The 24,723-nt window shown below is 35.1% G+C and overlaps 2 protein-coding genes across 2 annotated transcripts in view; one reads left to right on the top strand and one right to left on the bottom strand.

Annotated features, from left to right (window-relative positions):
- The window catches only part of neurl1aa (neuralized E3 ubiquitin protein ligase 1Aa), a 128,691-nt gene extending 108,202 nt beyond the window's left edge, over positions 1–20,489 (bottom strand). The window contains exon 1 of the mRNA XM_087236044.1: positions 19,943–20,489. Within this exon, the coding sequence (XP_087092170.1) occupies positions 19,943–20,018 (76 nt within the window). The 5' untranslated portion in view covers positions 20,019–20,489. The remainder of the gene's footprint in view (positions 1–19,942) is intronic.
- Positions 20,490–23,615: 3,126 nt separating this feature from the next.
- Positions 23,616–24,723, top strand: part of cfap58 (cilia and flagella associated protein 58) — a gene marked incomplete at its 3' end in the record, with an annotated part of 145,647 nt that continues 144,539 nt past the window's right edge. Inside the window, 1 exon segment of the mRNA NM_001077556.4 lies at positions 23,616–23,970. Within this exon segment, the coding sequence (NP_001071024.4) occupies positions 23,935–23,970 (36 nt within the window).

Raw genomic sequence — 24,723 nt, forward strand, 5'->3', positions numbered from 1 at the left:
GCTAACACATTTGCATTGCGTTCAGACACCTTTCAGAAATCAGCATGTTAAATAGAGCTTGTAAAGCCAGAAGAATTTACACTTGTACTTGCCCCATGTGTTTTGAGCCTAAAGCTGCAAACTCTGCTACAACCTGTGAATGAATTCAGCCATTTGTCTTCATTTTTAATCTGTCTGGATCAAAACTGCATTTGTCTTTGTTTCTAAGTCTATTTTCTCTGTTCTTTTCTTGTTCTTTTATCTTAATTTACATTTTCCTTTATTTAGTGTCTAGTCTTTCCTTGTGCTTGTCGGTTTTGAAACAGCACTCACATAAATAATATATGACATAGGTGGACTTTGATCTGCTCTGAGATCATTTTCTTTATCAACGACCCATATACAAAAACCTATAATAATTATGTAATAAAATCTTGGTAAATTGTTTAGGAAAAATATATAAGTAAATCATCGCACTTTCTAAAAAATATAAGATTCTTTACTGGCATGAGTGTCAGAATTTGGCCTCAAAAATATGGACCAAAATCTCTGAGGAATATTTCCAATACCTTGTTGAATCTATGCCATGAATGATTAAGGCAGTTTTAAAGACAAACGGGGTCCAACCCAGTACTAGTACTAGTACCTAATAAAGTGGCCGGTGAGTGTGTATATATATACTTTATAAGAATGAAAGTCAGCACTTTTTCAAACTTTCCAATCTTCTTTTGCTTTTAACAAAATTAAGAAACTGTTGAAGGTTTGGAAACACTTTAGGATAAGTAAATGGTACACTTCTTCATTTCTTTCTTTCTTCCTTCCTTCTCTTTCTTTCTTTCTTTCTTTCTTTCTTTCTTTCTTTCTTCCTTCCTTCTCTTTCTTTCTTTTTTGCTTTCCAGTTAAACAATAACTGTAGACTTTATCTTAGGCTGTTTGCTTTAAAATGATATGCATTGTGAAAAAACTACACAAATAAAACCGACTGGGCTTGACTGTTGACAAAGCGGAAGTAAATATAGGAATAGTGTACTGCTTCCAAGAGCTGCAGATGTTACAGGTCTGTTTTATGATGGGAAAGTACTAATAGGATCATCTCTAACCGACATGTCACATGAACAGGTTGTTTTGCTTTTTACGCAACCTTAGAAACGTTTAACTGACAAGTTAATAAAGGCATGATCACACCACACCCATAATAAAAACAACGCAAACACTAAGAGGCACTTCCAACCTGTGTGTGTATATGTTTCGGCATGTGTGCGGTTATGTGCTGTTTATGTAAATGATATACAGTGCGGTGCCTTTTATCTTAAAAAGATCACAAAGAATCAATCAGTCATGTCAAAGAACAAAACGCTTTGTGTGATTCACACTTTGCTGTCATGAGCTCAGCAAATACAGTCCTGTGTGGCCACACCTGTTATTTATACAGTACATACTGTACATACATACATACATACATATAATATCTGCTCCAAAACACAGCTATTCTGACCACAAATTGACCATTGGTAATCAAAGAGACTTCTGTGATTGTGATTCCTCATTAACAGTATCATGGTGGAGGACTGAATGTGCTTACGTTTGGCAAATACTTTTGTCATTGTGTCAGACCATGTGTTTTTAATAGTTTTAGGTGAGTACATTATAGTTTAAGCTTTCTGATATTTACAGTGGCCAAGAGAACTCAAACACATTGCAAGTTAAGAAACATTGCAAATAGATAAACACTACAGGCCCTATTTTCCCAGAGATGGGTTGCGGCTGGAAGGGCATCCGCTGCGTAAAAACTTGCTGAATAGGTTGGCGGTTCATTCCGCTGTGGCGACCCTGGATTGATAAAGGGACTAAGCCGACAAGAAAATGAATGAAAGGATACAGGCCCTATCATACACCCTGCGCAGTAAAGGTGCAAGATGTGCAAGGCGCGATTTGTTGCTATTTTCAGACCAGCACAACACAAATTTTCACATGTTGCGCCACCTTGTTTGAATAGCAAATCCATTTGCGCCACTTTGTGGACTCATGGGTTGTAACAATATACCGGTATGATGATCTACCACGATTTGAACGTGCACGATTATCATACCATGAACAATTGCATATCAACGGTTTTAACATAAGATTTAAAAAATCACTTGCGCAACTTTTTTTTCCGCTTGGCGGGTCACGCTCTGAACTTGCGCACCTACACTCCCGTGCACATGCAGCAGAGATAATAGCAGAGCCGGAGGCTTTTTCGTCTGACCTCCATCCCCCGCCGAAAAAAAAGTTAAAATCTGTAGTATGGGAGTACTTCGGATACAAAAAAAATGAACGAGGGATTGTTTTAGAGGACGGCTATCCGATTTGTAAAAAATGTGGGCGCAGAGTAGCCGCAAAAAGGAGGCAATACATCAAACATGTTCGCTCACATTCGCGAACACCATCCCTCCGTGCAGATAAAGGTAAGTTAAGTGTATATTTTCCATGACGCAGTGCGTGTACAGTATAACGCCTGTTTCACACCGCAAGCGTCAGCGGCGCGTGAGCAGAGCGTATGTCGAGCAGAAGCAGCAAGCAGGCGTTTGCCTTTCACACCAGCTGCGTCTGCAGCGCGCAGCTCTTCGGCAGCTGCTGCAAAGATCAACCTATCTCTGTCTATTCTATCTAGTTACCCATGTCTCTCTGTATACAAATACACTTTTTAAACTTTTCATCTGTACCAAGGCCCCTCCTATGCTGTTTCTTTAACCTGCAAATGTTTATTTTACAAATTTTATAGATCAAATAGTACTGTATGCTTCTCAAGCTAACTTATATGAGAAGTGTCTACAGTCAGAAGACAATCGCCTGTGATATCATGTGATTTGTTTCTTGATTATCAAGTTGCTGTAGACCTAGTCATAATCATATTTATAGAATAAAGTTATAATGATATTTATACATGATCAAACTAGTGTTACTTTCTTTCTCCGCTTCAGTGATGTCCAGCGGCAGAATAACAGCTCGTTAATTCCTGCTCGTGCAGATGATGAGACGGACAAAAGTAACCAATGCATGCCATTCTTTTACTTATTTTCGTGTTGTCAGATTCACAGTGCAAACAGCTCCCGGTAGGAATAACTCGAGTGAACATTAAACATAGCCGAACACAGCGAGCTCACATAATCCAGCATGCGTGTTGAACTACACTACCCACAATACACTTCGCTATGGACTTTATCCAGTAAATATTCTATTGCCCCTCTCCTACAACACTAGTGTGCAACTTAAGCAAAACTGATACTAAAATTGTTTTACATTTTGTTTTGTAGTTCGGGCCTAAATAAATGTTTGCCTGAAAGTGTCTTTGTATCCCTGCCACAAGTGTGCCTTCAGAGAGGATGTTCAGTACAAGTGGACACATTCTCTCACCTCAGCGGTCAAGATTAAGTCCTGAAAATCTCAACATGCTTACATTTCTTCATCACAACCTAGACTGAAAAAAAACAACGCTTTAAATACATGTTTACAGCCATAAACTTGGCATTGCACTTTTGGTCTCCCATTTATCCTGCTTATAAGGAAGGACAGTTTAAGTTTATTTTTGTCTAATCTTAAAAGACCTTGCTTGTTTATTCCTTCTAATTTAATTTATTAAAATGGGAGATTTTTCAGTTTATTTTTATAAAAGACTTCTATAGTTCTATTAAAATGGTTCTTTCAAAAGTTTGTTGAAATAAAACCTTTGTTCAGCCAGACATTGTGTTCTTATTCTTTTCAGGGTCTTTGCTATGAGAATTACTATTTAATACCGTATACCGTCAAACCGTGGTATTGTTTTAGACGATTATCATACCGTAAAAAATTCATACCGTTACAACCCTAGTTTTGAAACAAATCTTTGCGCATAACAAACTAAATAAAATATGTTGGCTAATGGATGTCTTCAGTGGAGTGTGTAAACACTGTTTCCTTATCTACAAAAGTAAAGGAGTAAAGAGTGAAAGTAAAGTAAAGATAAAGTCAAGAGGCAGCATGGAGGAGATATCCTCGCGCTGCAGATGGTCAGTTTAACTGTTTTCTCGCTAGTGAAGCGTTCAGTTTTTCCACTTACAAAGTCACCATGTAAATAGCAAACGTGCCATGGAGCGACCAACTGGGAATGAGACATGAGACTCTGATTGGTTAACTCATAACTCATTAAAAAATTAGCACAACCCTGTTAGACCATGGGCCGAAATGAACATAAAAATGAAATGTGCTGTGGTTGGAGAAGTTATGCGAGGTTTTTTCCTATATAATAAATTACTTAAGTCAAAGACAAAACACAGTGAATACGTGGTGATTTTTGGAGGTTTTGGATTTTTGTAATCACATGACTTTTTTTGATGCTCAAACTGGAACTTTTTTTGTTAAAATTTGTTTTATTTGATAGTTTACGCTAATTTTAAACATGTTTATCCTATTCAGTTGTGCACATACATTTTTTATGAGCATTTTCAAACTTTATACACATTTTGCTCTTTCTATTAAGGGTTTTTATGAGATATGTGCACATAAATTTGCATAAAATTAAGTGGATGGAATTATAGTGACTCAAATGCACTGCTCGCAAATATTACAGTAAAACAGACAGAATTTGTTAATATATTGACATTATTTTATGCCATTCAGCATTAGAATCTTGAATAAAGACATCAGTAAGATCCTCTTTATATTGTCATCACTAAGAAATAATTCTCTACATTATGCTAAATATTTACAGCCATATTAAACTGCCACTCATGTACATATTGATCTTATTCTTGAATAAAATACAATTGAAGTAATAAAGTAATACTTTTACATCAAACAATTTTTTAATCGACAAACATCCAATTGAACTTATTTGCACATATAAAGTGGATTTGTAAATCCATTTGTGAGCGAAATTTGCAAATGGATTTGAGCGATTTACACAGAAATTTGCTATGCTCTTGTTTGATGAATGCAGCTCAGTGTATCAATATGGGCACCATGTAAACACAATAAACTATAGACTGACACAGACATGATGCACTTGAGTAAAGGCCCAGTCACAAGATATTCTTCCTGACTGTTTATGTAACATTAGTTGAAAAGGCTTAATCAGATGACTTCTATTCAGAGGCTCTTTTTGAACACTTTTTCTTTCAGGGCACCTCAGTGACCTCAGAGCTTTTATATCATCACTAGCTGTGCAACTCAGGCCTATTCTCTTACTCTTTCTGGGTTTCTGTGAGGTAATGACAAGAGTAATGGAGGATGAACTGCGTTATGTAATTGCTGTAAGGACAGAAATATACTATAAACCCCTGGTGTGACTACTGCACATGGTGCACTTTCAGTTTTACAGCAGGCGCACAGACTGCCTTTTATTGATGTGGATTTGCCAAGCCTGACCATGATATTACTTTTGTTATTATTATTGATTTTTAATAGGGCTGTCAAATGATCAGTCATGATGGATCGCATTCCAAAATGAATGCTTGTATTTGCATAATGTGTGTGTGCTCGCTGTCAATAGAAATATATAAAATACTACAAAAACTAAACCAAAATATTTACATTTGCATATTATTCGTTTATATATACACTACCTGACAATAGTCTTGTCGTCGATCCCAGTTGTGAGAGCAACAAATAATAAGTTGACTTCTAGTTGATCATTTGGAAAAGTGGCAGAGGGTAGATGTTTCAGATGAATCCTCTGTTGAACTGCATCTCAATCATCACAAATACTGCAGAAGACCTTTTGGAACATTACAAACCACAGGAGAGGACAAATTCTTCATCAAGATGGCACTCCTTCTCATACTTCAGCCTCTTCATTAAAGTTCCTGAAAGCAAAGAAGATGCTCCAGGATTGTCAAGATGCTCCAGGATTGGCCAGCCCAGTCACCAGTTATGAACATTATTAAGCATGTTTGAAAGAGGAGGCACTGCTGATGAATCCAAAGAATCTTGATGAACTCTGGAAGTCCTGCAAGAACGCTCTCTTTGACATTCCAGATGACTTTATTGATTATTTGAGTCATTGCAGAGATGTATGGATGCAGTTGTCCAAGCTCAAGGGAGTCAAACACAACATTAATTCCTTTTCCACTGGATCATAAATTTGTCCTATACTGTACATTTTATCTGTTAAATTACAATACTTTTGTCTAAGTTAAATCATTAAAAGTCAAGGCATGATCATATTTTATTTTGGTAAAACAAACGCAATCTAGAGGCCTTTGCCTTTAAGCCACTACTGATACCAAATGATCAACTAGAAGTCAAGTTATTTTTTGCTGTTGCTAAAACTTGGATAGGCGACAAGACTTTTGTCAAGTATGTCCTGTTTCCAGTGAGTGAAACAGAGCGGTACGGTACAGGTCGGTACGGGTCATCTTTATCAGGCTTGCATTTCCAATGCCAAGAAGGTACCAATGGTACTCTTTTGGTGGGCAAGATGTCATTCTTGCTCGAGGAAATGTCAAAGTAAAGCTGTATGAGAAGCTTTTCTCACAAAACAGTTTATACAAATACTTGTGTATAAATGTTTATTACTAACCTTTCTATGAACATGATTTGAATATAACTGCAGATCAATGAAGTGTGAAAAATAGCCTACTGTAACGTCTGCAATTATATAAAATAAATAAATAAATTCCACCTATATGAACACATACAGCCGATGTTACCAATGACAAAAAACTACACACAGGATACATTTAGTCCTTAATTGCGTTCAAAAACAACATGCAAAATACAGTCAGTGCAAACCTCTCATCTGTACCTTTAATTTTTACCAGCTCATGTAACCTCTTGTTAGAAAGTTATTTCATCATTCCGAGTTCATATTAGTCCAAAAGGCGATGGTAATAGTTAAACATGGCAGTTTGTTTATGTATTAGGTTGCTGAAAGAATCATTTGCTTCTTTGTTTTTTCCAGCTACTCCTTTGTTTTTTCGCGTGTTAGTTTCACGTTTGTCCATTTCTGAAAAGATTGAATGTCAGAAGCACTTCAATAACCACGCGCACGTTATTATCATCAGCTCAAGAAGTTGGTTATTTCAAATACAGACACCTGCCGAGCTATCAAGAGAGAGCGAAACCGCTCGCGCTTTAGACGCCTTGTAAAAAACAGGGTAGGAACAGGGTAGATTCTGCTCTTCTGCTTGGCTTTGTAGCTGTTCATCAAGACGACGACAGGGCTTGTTTGAGCTCAGGTTGACTATGGCTCATTATTACATGCATATACTACTACAGGGTATTGTCTCGGCTGTGTTTTTAAAAATGGTGGCTCCTTTGTTTTAATTCTCATGAGCAAGTAGGGTATCTCTTCAAAACAATAGCATTCAGGTGCGCATCTAGCTCTACTTATTGGTACTCTTTTGTTGTGCAAGGTACCCTTTTTAAAAGGGTATCCAAAAAGTGTTACAGTACGGTTTGTTTTTAGGTACCTTTTAACAGTGGAAACAGCCATGAAACTAAAAAAAGCGTACCAAACCGTATCGTATTGTACCATACCACTCAAGGGAAACGGGCCAGTAGTGTATGTGTATATATATACAGTTAAAGTCAGAATTATTAGCCCCCCTGAATTATTAGCCCTCTCTTTATTTTTTTCCCCAATTTCTGTTTAATGAAGAGAAGATTTATTCAATACATTGCTAAACATAATAGTTTTAATAACACATTTCTAATAACTGATTTATTTTATCTTTGCCATGATGAGAGTAAATAATATTTGACTAGATATTTTTCAAGACAATTATATACAGCTTAAAGAAACATTTAAAGGCTTAACTAGTTTAATAAAAAAATAGCTTAAAGGGGCTAATAATTTTAACCTTAAAGTGGTTCTTAAAAAAATTTAAAACTTTTTTAATTTAATTAAGACTTTCTCTAGAAGAAAAAAATATTATTAGACATACTGTGAAAATGTCCTTGCTTTGTTAAACATCATTTGGGAAATATTGAAAAAAAAAATCTAAGGGGGCTGATAAATCTGACTTCAACTGTAAATGTATAAAGATAAATTATTCTTATGTCTTTTACTATATATTTTTTTTATGAAATATAAATCTAATATCTTCATATTACTATATTATCATATAGATATAGAGTTTAAATTATTAATTAAAAAATATTTGTAAATAATATATTTTATTAAAAGACCTTTTTTTAAATCAGTGAATTAAACACATGTTTTTGTTATTAGAATATCTGCCCTAAAATAAATTACTAAAATTGCATGTATAGTGCCATATATCAAACATTTCTCCACTTTTAATGAAAGCTGAACTCTCAGTTTTGTAGTGTCTGCAATGCATCGTAATGGCTAAGAAAACATCATTTCCCTATAATGAGACTCAAACTGTGATGAGGGCAGTTTTGGACACAGTCAGAGTCAGGTTAGACATGTGTTTGTTTTCAGCTCAAGAGCTTCATGGAAATGTTAAATGTTCCCATCGAAGGCCTTGGTCTCCACAATCAGGTCTGCTGATTAATTGTTCAGTGCTGCCAATAGATCTGTGGGCTGTTTTCATTTGGAGGAAAATCACCTTGTTCTTAGATGAGAATTTATTCAGGAATACCTGCTGAGTTATTCTTTAACGAAACGACTTGGAGCGTGCAGTTCACAGAGAGTTTATATCTGGAAATTCATCACAGAAATGTTTCGTGGAAACATAAAATTAGCAGAAAGAAAAAGAAGAATTGTGAGATGTAAATTCAGAATTCTGACAGTTCATATTTAATATTACAAAGTAATATTACAAAATTCAAAGTTTGTTTTCAGAATTATGATTTTGTTTCTTAGTTTTACTGCTTTTAATTTAGTTTATTGCTTAAAAGTTTTAATTTTCTCAAAATTCCAAGTACATAATCAGAGAATATTTCTTAACATTTCAAACTTTTTCCTGACAATTCATTACAATGATTCATTACAAATAATACAATTCGTAATTAAATGATTTCACAAATTTTACAGTTTACATCTTTCAGTTCTGACTTTTTTTCTCAGAAATCCTTTTCAGAAATGTGAATATTTCTTGCAATTCCAACTATTAAGTCGAAAAAAACACGTTAAAAACTTTTAAGTTAAAAAACACGATCTCCAGTTTTGTAAATGTTATTAACAAAATAACAGTAATAATGTACAATTGTAAGTTGTGTGTTTTGCCAGGTTGGGTGCAGTAGGACAGGTGAGTTACATGCTAGAGTAGTCATAGTCTTTAGTCTCCTTGATAAAGCAACCGACTCCCATGCAAAGAATCGCTGGTTTGATCCCAGCTTAGACTGGGTTGAGTGCAGTAGAACTGGTAGGTTACACGTGGGGGCTCGTCTGAGATGGGAGTAAGGTTTAGTGGCGTGAGTGTAATGGAGGCCAGCTAGTGAAGTAAAATGCAGGTGAAACCTCACTCCTCTGACCTCAAAAGGTGCTCTAGCGTCAGACGCAAGAGGCCATGGTCTTTAGTCTCCTTGTTAAAGCAACCGAATCACATGCAAAGAATCGCCGGTTTGATCCCAGCTTAGACCGGGTTGGGTGCAGTAGAAATGGTGGGTTACATGTGGGGGCTCGTCCGGGAAGGGAGTTTTAATGTTGTCTATCATAGAATTGCATAAAGCTGCAAATTTTAGTCGTTTTTGTTTGTTGATTTTCGGATACAAAACTTAGTAAGTAACTAAATAAGTGTCTGTGTGACAAACAGTACATCTTGATAGTCATATTTATGGTGATTATTTTGGTCACCATAATCATGACATGAAATTTTCATGCCGTTACATCTCCTTTTTCAATTGTATCCATTGTTGTTTTCTTCTAAATTGATTCTTTTGAGAAAGTGGAGTGAATTTTGAAACATTTTGATGGCCAAATGTTTGATTTTGGAGTGATCTTTCCCTTTGAGATAAACTGCATTCAGCTTTCAGAGCTCCGATCAGATAAATTGCCTAACACTGGAGTTCACTTCACATTACAGGCAATTGTGTGCACCTTTTCAAAAAGTCTTTGAGCTATTAACAACTCTCCGTGAGCCTGACCTTTTTAATTTGTCTGAGGCGTATCAGGCAGCTGTCAGAAATGAGCCGTGAACCATTATTCATTCACTTCACAGCAGAGAAGACCTTTTTATTTTTTCTCCCTTTTTGGTCCCGCCATGTTCAAAACTGATTTCAAATGTACCGGAACTAAACTCTTGGTCCCAATGGAAAACTTCATCTAGCAGTGAATATCTTAACATTTTTTATTTGACCCAAATGGAAGTGAACAATATGTAGAAATAAGCTAAATGAATATATATATATATATATATATATATATATATATATATATATATATATATATATATATATATATTATATATATATATATATTATTTCAATTTAGCTGTTGAGGAAAGTTTATTTGTTTTTTCCTAATCATTATTTTATCTCATTACAAAATGGGATGTTTATTTTGCTGTTAAATGAAACCATTAAATGAACTGTATAAATGTCCCTTTACTGTACATACTGTACATGGAAAGCATAAATGCAAGTAAAATGTTTACCATACTATTTTTGGACTCACCATGTTAGTTCTAATGTACCAGAAGTAAAATGTTCTCAATAGGAAACTTCATCTGTTAATATCTTGGCTTTTTTATGTCTGTAGTGTGTTCATATTCTCTGTGCAAATATGTGTGTGTTTATACGACGTTGTGATGTTAAAAAAGCAATCTGTATTGTAATCCCCCTGACGATCCCTTCTGTGTTCCAGGTTTTAATTTGAATCACATGGTTATGAATACAACACGCAGTGAGTGAATTTACATTTAAATCGTACAATTTCGACATATTAAAATTCTGACCTTTGTAACTTTTTTCTCGCAATTCCAACATTCTTTTCGCAATATTTTGTTTATATTTTTATATAGTTATTGTTTTGTAATTCCACTTTTTTTTCTCTCTGAATTCAGATTTGCAAGTAATTATTATTTTTTTTATAAACTCATGCATCAGCGAATATAAAAACACAATAAAAGTACTGTATTAACCTTATTTTACAATTCAGAAGTGTGCCCATTTTCGTGATTGTTTTAGAACTTCCGATTCAGTTGCCTATGGGAGAAATGACTAGGAATAATAAATGGCAGAAAACGGTCAAGCTATTTGCTCTACAAACAAGTGTTTGCATGACTTTACAGACAAAACTAAATAATATAACAAGAAAATATCAGTTTGCAACATTAGGCAGCATAACGAGCTGTTTTTAATGTCTAAAAACAAATGGAAGTGAATGGGACTGGGCGACGCATTGGTGCAGTGCTGTCACCTCACAGCAAGAAGGTCGCTGGTTCGAGCCCCATAAGCAGCACAAAACGCTCATGGCTATTAGTAAACCATTCAAAAGATTCGCCTCTCAACGCAAAAAGTGTGTTCGGTGTGATCGCCCCCTTATTCATTCAAAAGACAGTGCCAAACAGTAAAAAAAAATAGAAAAATTCCCGGATGAGCCTGTGTTATTCAGAAGTTGTTATCTTGGAATAACATACCTTGGAATGTCACGACTGACCAATCAGGGTAGAGCATTCCAGACAACCATGTAGTAATCTGCGATAACATGCGGCTGGATGTACATCATCCTGTACTTAACATGTTGAATGTAATTTAGATATTACCACAGTAATCACATTAGTAATTACTGTAAAAAAGTAAACAACTGTCACTTTGTTACTGTAAACAAAGTAATGCATATATTAACATGCAAATATAATTATAACACTTGTTTTATATCACTTTGTAAATATAATAATAATATATACAGATTAACTATTGTTTATATTAGCACCCGACTACTTTATGCATAGTCCGAAAAGTGGCTAACTTGTACAAATTCGTACAATTTGTAATAATTCTTTAATAATAATTCTGAACACTCAAAACGCTTTACACATGGGATGGAATCTCCTCATCCACCACCAGTGTGCAGCATCCACCTGGATGATGCAACGGCAGCCATATTGCCTCAGACTGCACACCACACACTAGCTGATTTGTGGAGAGGAGTGATGAACCCAATTATGATATGGGGATGGTTGGGTGGCCATGATGGACAGAGGCCAGTGGGCAAATATGGGGTTAAGCGCCTACTCTTTTCGAAGGACATTCTGGGATTTCTAACGTCCAAAGAGAGGCGGGACCTCGGTTTGATGTCTTTTTTCCGAAAGACGGCGCTCACTGAGTAATATAGAGCCTCCTTCACTATACTGGGGCATTAGGACCCACACAGGCCACAGGCTGAGCACGCCCTGCTGGCCCACTAACACCACTTCCAGCAGCAACCTAGATTTCCCATGTGGTCTCCCATCCATACTGACCAGGCGCAGCCCTGTTTAGCCTCAGTGGGCAACCATGTGAGAATAGCAGAGAGCTAGCTTTTTGTCAAAACTGTCAGAGCTAGCAAATTGTCCCAAACCTACATTCCCAAACCTACGCCTCATTGGGGGGCGAGCAAATCATACTAAAATGTAAATGAGATCATACAAATTTATACAAATTAACCAGAAAATCAAAAGGATTGCCATCAGAATGCATTGGTATAGCAGTATAAGTTCAAATTCAGCCCATGTTCACGGTCGAAATGAGTCCGAAAATATCAAGTGAGATTTGATCTTGCATCAAAGCAAAGAGTGTGTATGTGTTTATGTATGTGTGTTTGTGTGAACTGCTAACCCCAACGACTCAAACAGGAGCTGCACTATTTTAGATGTGCTCTTTCACCCACACATCTGAGTCCAAATAACCCTGTATATATAATCACACACTGACAAAAGTACACAGCCATCCATGACAGAATTGCAGACGCATCGACACACACGCACACACAAATGTCCCTGGAGCCTCAGGTTTTCTGGACTGGTTTTCACATCCTCTCCCTTCACAAGCCATGAATCATCTCATATCTCACTGCCGATATCCTTCATATGCAGAAAAGCATCAAATTCAGATTAAGCTCTGCATGTTGTGGTGAGTCATGTGGCTAGAAATAGTGTCTCCATGTCGCTGATGTCAATTGCTATGGAAACGATTTTTACGCCGATCATTTATGATGAGAAACAAAACAGCATGAAGCAGCTTAGAGAAAAGGAAATTTGTTATTTAAGGCAAGGCGATGCACTGTTTGTTATGTATATTTAGGGTATTTGTTTAAAATGTGTGTGTGTTTTTCATCTAATAGAAAGAATATCCAAAATACACTGTTAAGTGTTTCGGTTATTGCACTTATATCAGGTATAACTTGGTGATTATATACACTATTTATACTTTAAATGTTTTATATTCATAGACACAGTCAATATTCATAGGCATATTCATTCTAATGTAAAAAAAATACACAATTTATTATTAATAAATGTATTACTCATTTGCATATTTAAATATAAAATATAATGACACAAAAAGAAGTACAAGAAAAGAAGCCACTTTTCTAGGTACACCTGTCCAACTGTTCGTTAACGCAAATTTCTACTCAACCAATCACATGGCAGCAACTCAATGCATTTAAGCATGTACACATGGTCAAGACGATCTGCTGCAGTTTAAACCGAGCATCAGAATGGGGAAGAAAGGTGATTTAAGTGACTTTGGATGTGGCATGGTTGTTGGTGCTAGACATTTCAGAAACTGCTGATCTACTGGGATTTTCAAGCACAACCGTCTCTAGGGTTTACAGAGAATGGTACGAAAAAAAGAGAATGTGCCAAATGCCTTGTTGATGCCAGAGGAGAATGGCCAGACTGTTTTGAGCTGATAGAAAGGCAACAGTAACTTAAATAACCACTCTTTACAACCAATGAATGCAGAAAAGCATCTCTGAATGCGCAACAAGTCCAACCTTGAAGTAGATGGGCTACAGCAGCAGAAGACCACACAGGTGCCACTCCAGTAACTTAAGAACAGGAAACTGAGGCTACAATTCACACAGGCTCACCAAAATGAACAATAGAAGATTTGAAAAACGTTGCTTTTGATTTCTGCTGCAACATTTGGATAATAGGGTCAGAATTTGGCATCAACAACATGAAAGCATGGATCCTTCCTGCCTTTCATCAATGGTTCAGGTTGATGGTGGTGGTGTATTGGTGTGGGAGATAATTTTTGGTACACTTTGGGCCCATTAGTACCAATTGAGCATCGTGTCAATGCTACAGCCTGAGTATTGTTGTTGACCATGTCCATCCCTTTATGACCACAGTGTACCCATCTTCAGATGGCTACTTTTAGCAGGATAACGCACTATGTCATAAATTATCTCAGACTGGTTTCTTGAACATGAAATGAGTTCACTGTACTCAAATGGCCTCCACAGTCACCAGATCTTAATGCATAGAGCACCTTTGGGATGTGGTGGAACGGGAGATACACATCATGGTTGTGCAACCGACAAATCTGCAGCAACTGCGTGAGGCTATCATGTCAATATGGAGCAAAATCTTTGAGGAATATTTCCAGTAGAATTAAGAATTAAGGCAGTTTTGAAAGCAAAAGGGGGTCCAACCTAGCACTAGTAAGGTGTACCTAATAAAGTGGCCAGTGAGTGTATATGATGTCAAAACAACATAAAAAACATGTCAAAAATGCAGTCATGCTTTATGTCAATTGATTACCTTGATGTCAAAATAACAACAAATTAGCATTTAACATTGGTGTCAAAAAAATGCATCAGAAATCGATTACAAGACGTTGCATTGGAATTAAAGCTGTCAGATGAATATCACTTTTTCTTATAATACTTTTTGTGTCATTATTCTGGTGGTAAAAAGAGGGTCAATATGTGAAAGTCAAATGGACGTTAAAATTTTGACATCAAATAGATTAGCATTTTTTATATACTATATGTTTATGTCATTTTGACATCAAGGTGTATACTTGGTATGTTTATATTTCCTAAAAGTAAATCATTAAACATCAAGAGTGTAATCTGGCTATTAAAACTAACAATTTGATTCTAACCTGTAGTCTTGCATGCAAAACATACATGACCTGTAAGAGCCTATTCTTCCTGTTATCTCCTAAGTGAAGGACAGTGGGTTTCCATGTTCAGCTCTGTAGTGATGGAGATCTGGTCTGACAGGATAATGGGTTCCAGTGTCTGTTCTGCCTGTCCTTATAATTCATCACAAGAGCAGAGGAATCCAAGTACTCAATCAGGACATTTGTTAGCCAATGGCCTCACTATTTACTTTAACAGTTTAATAATGTGTGTGTTTGCTGATGAAAGAAATTAATTTGAGAATATTCAACTATTATATTCAATTATTTTTTATATTTGATATATTCTAAATGATTTTGAAAATAAATAATCTGTTTAATATAATGTTACTGAAAGATATTGAGGCAATTTATAATAATATGCATTTATGCTTAGTTGCCTGCTAAATTGCTACAAGGATGAAAAAAATATATTTTCATTTGATCTAAAATGAAATTATTAAATACTTAGTTTAGTTCGTGTCAAGTATAACCTCTTCTCAGTCTATCATACTATGTAAGCCTAAAAAAACTTTTTAATGAAAAAATAAATAAACTGTTTAATTGTTTAATAAGCTAATTAATTTGATTATTTGATCAATTACTTTTGAAACAAAACAAAATTTGTAATAAAATTACAAGTGTAATTTCTTTTTTGTAAGACTGCATAATGTATTCTGGCATTTTTAATATAAAAGACAAAGTAACTTGCTTGTTTGTTTGATTTTCAGCTGTTACTTTATCTAAAATGAAAATAAAATGCAATCATACTTGGTATTGTTTATTACTTAGACATTTATATTTATACAACAGTTAAATTGAAACAGAGAAATACTGGGAAATCTCTGTAGACTAATGGCATTTCATGCTGTTCAGCCTTATAATCTTAAAATGTGAGCAAAATCAGCTGTTTTGTCATCACTTTAGACATTACTCTAGAGAATCATTCAAATATAGCTCTAAAGTGACGGTGAATGAACAACTGTTTCTGCAGTTCTGACGTAGGAGTAGGGAATAGTTCCTTTTACAAAAAGGTTTTTAGCTTCTCCGTGTTTGATTTTCTTTTTTATACAGTTGATTATGCTGTCTAACTGTTGTATAAACGCAATATCACACTCGTAGCAGTGCGATGTGGCTGTGTATCGTCACTGGTGGGACACTAAAGCACAATCCACGACTCCCACCAGTGCCGATATACAGCCACATCGCACTGACACTGTGATATATTGCTCAATATATATTAATGAATTTTTAAATATGATGTCTAACTAATTACTATTAAGTAATTTCTAATTTATTAACCCCCAGGGGTCTGAGGTGATTTTGGGGCACCTGAGATGTTTTAACATGCCCAGACATTTGTGCGTATTTCAGCTACTTATTACATAGTACTGGGCAACATGTATTTTATTAGTATTTAGCACAAACTGTGCTACAATATGTGAGAAAAATTTATGTACATACTTGCGTTTTTTTAGAAAAAAATATTATTCATGGTTATGCATAAGTTTTGGACAAAAAAAAATTAGCTGAAATAGGGTTAAAAAAAAAACACTGAATGTGCCTGAACAAGACTTTTGAGTAACCAGTTTAAAATATTTACTTCACAATTATGTGAAAACTATTCTGTTCTCTCATTCAAAGGAAACATTCCAATGAATTAAATTTCGTTAAGATTGATTTGGGTGATCTCAGCGGTCTACGTGAGTGACAATGGTTATGAACAATTCACACCTTGAGAGACAAAAGACACTCCCCCATTCACCCATCAAGGACATTGTAAAGCAATGTCCAAAGCTAGCCCAAACTACATGCTTGTATGACCATGTATATATAAGTACACCCCTTACAAATCTATATTTTAAATTTAAATTTTAATAGGAAGCTCTACAATAATATATTTGTGCATCTGCATTAGATTAGTCAGTACCTAAGTCAAATCTGGAGCTTTTTAAAATAGCTTATGATAACGGTCTAAAAACTAGTACACTCAAGTGTATGTGTTATGGAAAAAAATAATAAATACAAATTTAATGCTGCAGCTTGTCTGGTCTTCAATGAGCCCTTAAGAGCCCATGTAACACCTCTCTTTAACTCTCTTCATTGGTTACCGGTTGAAGCTTGGTTCAAGATAAAATCATTGATGCTTGCTGCTAAGCCACTTTCCAAAACCTTTTCATTCAATGTTCCATGCTGGTGGAATGATCCTCCTATTCCCAAACGAACTGCTGATTCACTGGTATCCTGCAAACGACAAGTAAAAACCCATCTCTTCTGAGAGCACCTTAACCCCGGTGAATAAAACCAAGACCACCAAGAAGCACTTTCTCTCTCTCTTGCCCTAAAAAACACCTACTCTAGGAGTAAATTCTCTGAGCTCTAACAAGTTACTTAGTATAACTAGCACTTCTTGTGTGCATTGTCTCTTATTTGGAATCGCTGAATGCCTCCTCAACTGTACATTGCTTTGGACACAAGCATCTGTTTTATGAATAAATGTATATGTATGTCTTTGTGCTGTCTTGTATTTATGAAAAAAATAAAGTCTTTAGAGAAGGGAACATGCCTTATGAATTTCATGCTCTGTTTTATATCAATTACAAATCATTACACTTCTAAATCATTTGTGTCACCCTTTGGTTGTTGTACAGTAGCTGGCCCTTCAGTGCCCACAGCAAATGCATCCAAGTGCCTTGTCAACGACACATAATTAAAGCCCTCTTTAGCACGTCTTTATTTGAATATAATGGCTTTTTTCCTCCTAATGAGGGGCGCAATTATATCCACAGTAGATATAATCTTCATAATCAGATGCTCTCTTATGCATGAATCAGAAGAGCTCAGAAACAGAACAGAATCTCCCAAAATGATCGCCACAAACCTCCTACACAAGACCACTTGTAAAGTTCAATGGCTGGCAAAGTGGTGGCTTACATAAAAATCCTGATTCTGAAGGACATTCGGTCAGAGAAAGTGATATCTTGAAACCTGAATAGGGTCTGGTACAACCTGTGCTGGAGATGTAAAGCAGACCATACTAATAACTTATGAATTGGCTCATCACCTGTACTGTACAGGGATCGGTGCTACACTGTTTATTTATTTAAGTAAATGCTGAGTAATATTAATGAACATGATGTGCTGTGTGTTTAATTGTTGTTGTTTTTATGACTGTGATAATTAATAGTATTGTGTTGTATGATGAGTAACAGTTTCACCCATGAATGAAGCACAAGTGAAAGAAGAGCCTTTGCCCAATCAGAGCGCTGTCCTTCAGCACCCACAACAGTTACCAGAAAGAATCAGTTTTACTTTCTTTTCTCCTGAAAATAAAGAGCTGCACCTTTAAAAAATATTTTTGAGAGAATTTTGACTATTGTTGGGTCCCTATAAAACATTTGAATTAGTTGTTCTGCAGTGAAACTTCTGGTTCTGTGAATGGTTCTGTGAATATTAAATGTTTTCCATGTAACAAAATGCCAACAAGAATCTTTGTCTTTTCAGAGTGTGGTTGCTCTGATTTTGAACATTCTCAGAACATTCTTGCTAATGTTGTGGAAACAAATCTCTCAAGTTATGGCAAACATTGTAAAAACTTGGAGCATTCTAGACGTTCATTCAAAGTTGCAGCGTTTAGGCTTCAATGATGTTTGTAAAACATTAGCAAAACTGTACATTTAGCATTGAACCATACATATAGTAGGCATAATTCATGGAATGTTGTTCTTTAAAAATGTTGTATTGGATGGTAGCTTATTATTATTATCTAATATTAAATCTTATTATTTCAGAAGGTTACAAACCATTACAGTAAGTGTAATGTTTTCTTGTATGACCAACCCTGCTGAAAAAAAAAAAAACATCTTAAACCTAGCTGTTCGATCAGCCTGGTTTTAGAGGGGTTTTGTCCATTTCCAGGCTGGTTTCCAGCCATTTCCAGCCTGGTCTTAGCTGGTCAGGCTGGGAGATGACTAGCTAAACCAGCTTGACCAGCCTAGCCCTGCTATGAGCCCAGCCAAAACCAGCTATGTCCAGCTTAAACCAGGTTGGTCAAGCTGGTTTTAGCTGGTCATTTTCCAGCCTGACCAGCTAAGACCAGGCAGGAAATGGATGGACCCCAGCCTGGAAATGGCCAAAAACCCCTCTAAAACCAGGTTGGTTGACCAGCTAAAACCGGCCAACCAGCTTATGCTGGTTTAAGAAACCTTTTTTGGTAGGCTATTTGCTTTAAATCTGGACAATCTAAAGGAAAAGCAGAACTAAAGGTTTTCATAGCTTAATACAAACATTAGCAAAACGTTCTTAGATCACAAGTCTATTTTAGTTAGCTGAGTAGGTAGTTGTTAATTGTATATCTTGGACCACATGCATCATCAATATGCATATTAATTTGTAGCATGCATAGCTGACCTCCAATCTTACAACAACTTCTATTTCCCCTTTATTTATTCATTTTCCTTCTTTCTTCATCAGGGGTCGCCACAGCGGAATGAACCGCACAGCGGATGCCCTTCACAGCTGCAACCCATCACTGGGAAATATTTCCCCTTCATAAAGGCAAAATATTCTCTGAAAATTAAAAGCGTCTTTTAAATATAAGCATCTTTTGGATTTAACCAGTAGCTAACATTGTTAGCAATGCTAGCATTACATTTTATTGTCATGTTGTAAACTTCGTATGACCGTTAGTTTTTTTAATTAAGTGACGTTTTTAAAAGAGCATTCAACTATAAAAAGTCAACTAAGACGTAGAAATGTTTTTTGTGCTAACGTTTTGAGAACATTATAGTAACTTTGCAAAAAGAGTTATAACCTTTTTTAAGGTACGTTGGCATGACGTTATAGCCGAAGTTCTGAGAATGTTCAAGAGTTGATCAACTTAATTAACGTTAGCTCTCAGATGCTAATCCAACATTGTTTATTTGATATAAAGGCAAATTACATTTTCCAGCATATGAGAATAGAATAGATTCCTGACCTTTATGTGAGTTTGGAAGTCTCTGAAATCTGTTCTGCTGTCCCCTGTGCAGAGATCTGATCCCGCTGTTGCCCATGACCGCTGCTGCTGTGTCCAGATGCTGCACTTCAGGCGACAAGCTCCAATAACTCACCCTTATCGCCCCTCTTTTAGTTTGTTGTTGGTATTAAGTCCGTGACAGCTCGAGTGTGAACCGATAACAGATCTACAAGTTTTTCTGTGCTCGATGAAGTGTCTGAAAACACACCAGCTGGCCAAACGCGCTGAAGCTGCAGGTGGACAAACGCGTGCTTGAGCCTCGGGAAAACGCACACACAGAAACAGAAACACTAAAAGGGAGATTTACAATAAATCAAATCGAAACAAATCCGATATTTGAAGTAGGTCAGCTCAAAAAAGATTTGATTAGCAAACTTTTGCCTAGGGTGTTTGTTTTGTCATCCTGCTTTGGTGAGTTTTTCCTCCATCAGGGATTTAACGCGCATCTGTCGCGTTCAGATTAGATCAAAAATATACTGCCTCAGCCATCAGGATATTCTATCATCATAATTATATAATCCACTCTCATATTTTGGCTGCTGGATGCTTATGAACAGTAGGGAAGACAGCCAATCAGAAGTTGTGGAAATTATTTGCGCATCAGGTGGCAACGCATGCAGGGATGACAGTGGTTCACATATTGCTGTCAGTGACTCAAAAGTACATCAAGAAAATACCAACATAACAATTAAATAAAATCAAGGGAGAATTAAATTAGGGAGAGCTGAAACACCCAATAATCAGTTACATATTCTGTGTTCTTATGTCTCTATTGTTTTTTTAAAATTTATGTGACTATCATCATCATAGCCTACTCGACTGTGTTTATATAACTATTCATATTAATTTTACTAAATTGGCACCCATATTACAGTACATACACACACTATAAAAAAGTCCAGATTTTCTCAACATTTGAGTATTAATGTTACTGTATCATTTTAACTGTAAAAGTTCACAGTAATGCATTGTATGCAGCATTTTATCGTGAAATTAATCTAATTATCATGATTACAGCAAATTACAGTAAAAAGAGCTATATGTTTTGCATGTTAGGTATATTCAAACTATTTTTATTTCATTCAACATAGACATTAATACAAATAAACTTTAATGCTAGTATTGACACTTTTTTGATGTTTTAAAATAACTGTATGTTATTGCAGCTGCAAAAACAATTGGGTTACATCTTCAAAAAATAACTTGAAAGAAAAACATCCTGTATTGTACAGGATCATTTTCGTTTTTGGGTGCACCATATTTTTATTTTATTTTATAAGGTTAACATGGAAATATGAATTAATTTTTAATAAACATAACTTTGTGCTTAGCCAAAAACGCAATAAACTGGAACAAAAGTAATTGACTCATAAAACCAAACACTGTTAAACACCCAAAATGATCTCAAAGTCAGGGTAAATGTCAGAATGACTAGCCTCAGAAAGCCTGCTTCACAGTAAAATATAGTTCATTCTAAAAGACCATACTGTGAATGTGGGTGTTCCTATCTACTGTGAAGTTACACTATATGGCTGTAATTTCACAGTAATTTAAAGTAACAAAATCACAGTAAATTACTGTTAGCAGGAATTTGTTGTGAGTTTACATAAAGTATTTTACTGTGAAATTAATGCAATTATTAGCCAGTAATGTACTGTGAATTTAAGGTATTTTTTTTACAGTTTATAATATATTCATATACCATAATGTATGTGTGTGAGTGTGTATGGATGTTTCCTAGTGATGTGTTGCAGTCGGAAGGGCATCCGCAGCATAAAACATATGCTGGATAAGTTGGCGGTTCATTCCACTGTGGCGACCTCAGATTCGTAAAGGGACTAAGCCGAAAAGAAAATTAATGAATGAATTACTATCTTCCATATAAGGTAATTTCCTGAAAATAATAATACACCAGACCTGACACAATCTTAGTGATAAACGAGTCTAAATCTAAACAAATGAAATAAAGCAAAATACTTCATTGTGTTACTTTCATGTCAAAAAAGCTAGGTGAATTCAGTTTATATCTTCTATATTGGGACACTTATTTAACTATTCAACAATACATTAAAAACATTTGTACAAAACAACAATGCAAGTGATTCAACAGGACTGTAGGAACTCCCACATCTCTCACTGCGACGTCTGATGTAATTCAGTGGAGCCAGTGAAGTGTAATTATAAAATGATTAATATAACGTTGACATATTATATAATCGGCAGGTTGCTTTTCTGAGCACATATGCTGCAGATTTATGATGACTCGTATAGAGGATTTGTCCCAGGTAGGATTGAATCTGGGCCTAAATACTGTGCATGTGTCATAAACTGAGAGCTGCTGAGGAATAATCAAACACTAGAAATGTCACCGGTGAGCTGAAGGGAACTTTCCACATTTTTTTTAATCTATTTCTCAGTGAATAAAGGCATTATGTTTTGGCACATTTGAACAAAACAGATTTATAGACATATATGTTTATTAATATAATATTTTAGTCACCAAGCATATTCAGCAATTGAAAGATAATACAATTAAAATAAAGCCAAATATTGCAAAAACAATTACAACCTACGAAATTTTATTTTTATTTATTTTTTGCTTCTTTTGAGTTTTCCTTTTTTTTAATTTTTTTTTTATTTAATATTTTTTTAATAGCATATACATTTGGCTGTACTAGTTTTAGTACAGTTATTTTGTTAGAAAACCTCCAGATTTTGCTTCAATACCAACTAATCTAATGTATATGCACAAATACAATATTGTATAGCTTCCTATTAAAATTATTATTTTAAAAGATTTGTTAGGGGTGTACTTATACAGTTAAAGTCAGAATTATTAACCCCCGTTTATTTTCCCCCTAATTTCTGTTTAATGTAGAGGAGATTTTTTAAACACATTTTTACACATAATAGATTTAATAACTCATTTCTAATAACTGATTTATTTTATTTTTGCCATGATGACATAAAATAATATTTTACTAGATATTTTTCAAGACACTTCTATACAGCTTAAAGTGACATTTAAAGGCTTAACTAGGTTAATTAGGTTTACTAGGCAAGTTAGGGTAATTAGGCAAGTTGTATAACGATGGTTTGTTCAGCAGACAACCGAAAAAAAACATATATATGTATATATATATAAAGTTGAATTCAGAATTATTAGCCCCCCTGTTTATTTTTCCCCAATTTCTATTTAACGGAGAGATTTTTTTTCCACACATTTCTAAACATAATAAAAATGTAATATATATATATATATATATATATATATATATATATATATATATATATATATATATATATATATACTTTACGTGCACACAAGCGAATACACGTACATGATTGTCTTGTTTTTTTTTAGTTTCCATCAATTTTCTGTTGATTTGTTTTCTTTGTTTGTAGACCCAATTTGTGTACCTCTTGCATATTCTAATAATAAGAAAAAATCTCATAAATACCTGCAAAAAGGTCCAATTTTGAAGAAAAAACACCCACCCCTCTCATTAAGCTGGCCACAGACCTGTATTCTACATCTGTTTAAACGAAATTACTGATAACTCACTGACAGTTCATTAACACCTCATTTTCACTCGTCTATACTACAAAACTGTGTAAAGCTGCCACCTAGTGTAAAGAACAACACATAAACAAAGCAGGATTCATGCACTAAACATTTCCATACGAGTAGTAAGCTAATCTCGCTGACTTTTCCCTCTAAAATATTGTCCGAGTAATATTTTACGGTATATTTAAAGCGAAATGACCTGTTACTATCCCTTCGTAAGGCACAGCAATTGAACCTAAAAGTGCTGCTGGTTAACTAGGAGCGGTTGCCAGGCAACGAGGACGCATATCCCGGGTGACTAGAAAACAGTGTCTTGTGTGTTGTTGAAGTGAGTCGTTCAAATGATGTGTGTTAGAGTTTGTTAAACGCTAACAGCAACTACTTGATGAATAAAGAAGAACGACAAACAACCACAATGGAGGTAACGTTATGCTTTTTTTGAAAGCGTTAATAAGTTTTGCTCAATTGTGGAGTTTCTACTAACTTAGATGCTATTATATTATCAGACACTGAATATTAACAAAGAAAAATCAATTTCATATTTCTAGCATTACACAAGCCTCGGTGTTTAACTTAACCGAGCATTTCAAGGTTTCCAGTTAGAATCACTAAATGAAGAGTCAATTAACGTTTTTCAAGTAGGATAGCTGCATACGCTAACGTTAGCATATGTCCATTTATTTATAGGCAATTCTTTAACTACAGACACTTTTAGCCTTGTGAAGTTGAGTAAAAAACTTTTGAGGTAAAGTTGGTTTTATATTCACACATTCGTTCATTTTTAAAGAATGACAACTTATGGCACAATCCCTACATTGTTTATTAGGCTATTATTATGAATATTTGGCCTGAAATCGCATGTAAGTATGATAGTAAAAGAACATTAGCACTAATTAATTGACTGTGAACATGTCTAACGTTAATATGCTAATTTGATTTCCGTATAAACACTTAAGAATCCTTTCTGAAATTATATTAGATCAATTCCAGCGTTATGGACGTGACATTTGCAGTAAAAACACAAAACATAAATTCACATAGAAAGTCTATGTTAACATTATATTGAAACATCTGTTTATATTTTTCCAAAACAACTTCTCACAGAGTTAAGGGACCAAAAAAATAACAATATGTTAACATGTTTGTACTTTAAATGAGGGAAATAAACATGTGA

Source organism: Danio rerio, chromosome 1 (genome assembly GCF_052040795.2).
Source record: "Danio rerio strain M-AB ecotype USA chromosome 1, GRCz13ab, whole genome shotgun sequence".
NCBI classification, from domain to species: Eukaryota; Metazoa; Chordata; class Actinopteri; order Cypriniformes; family Danionidae; genus Danio; species Danio rerio.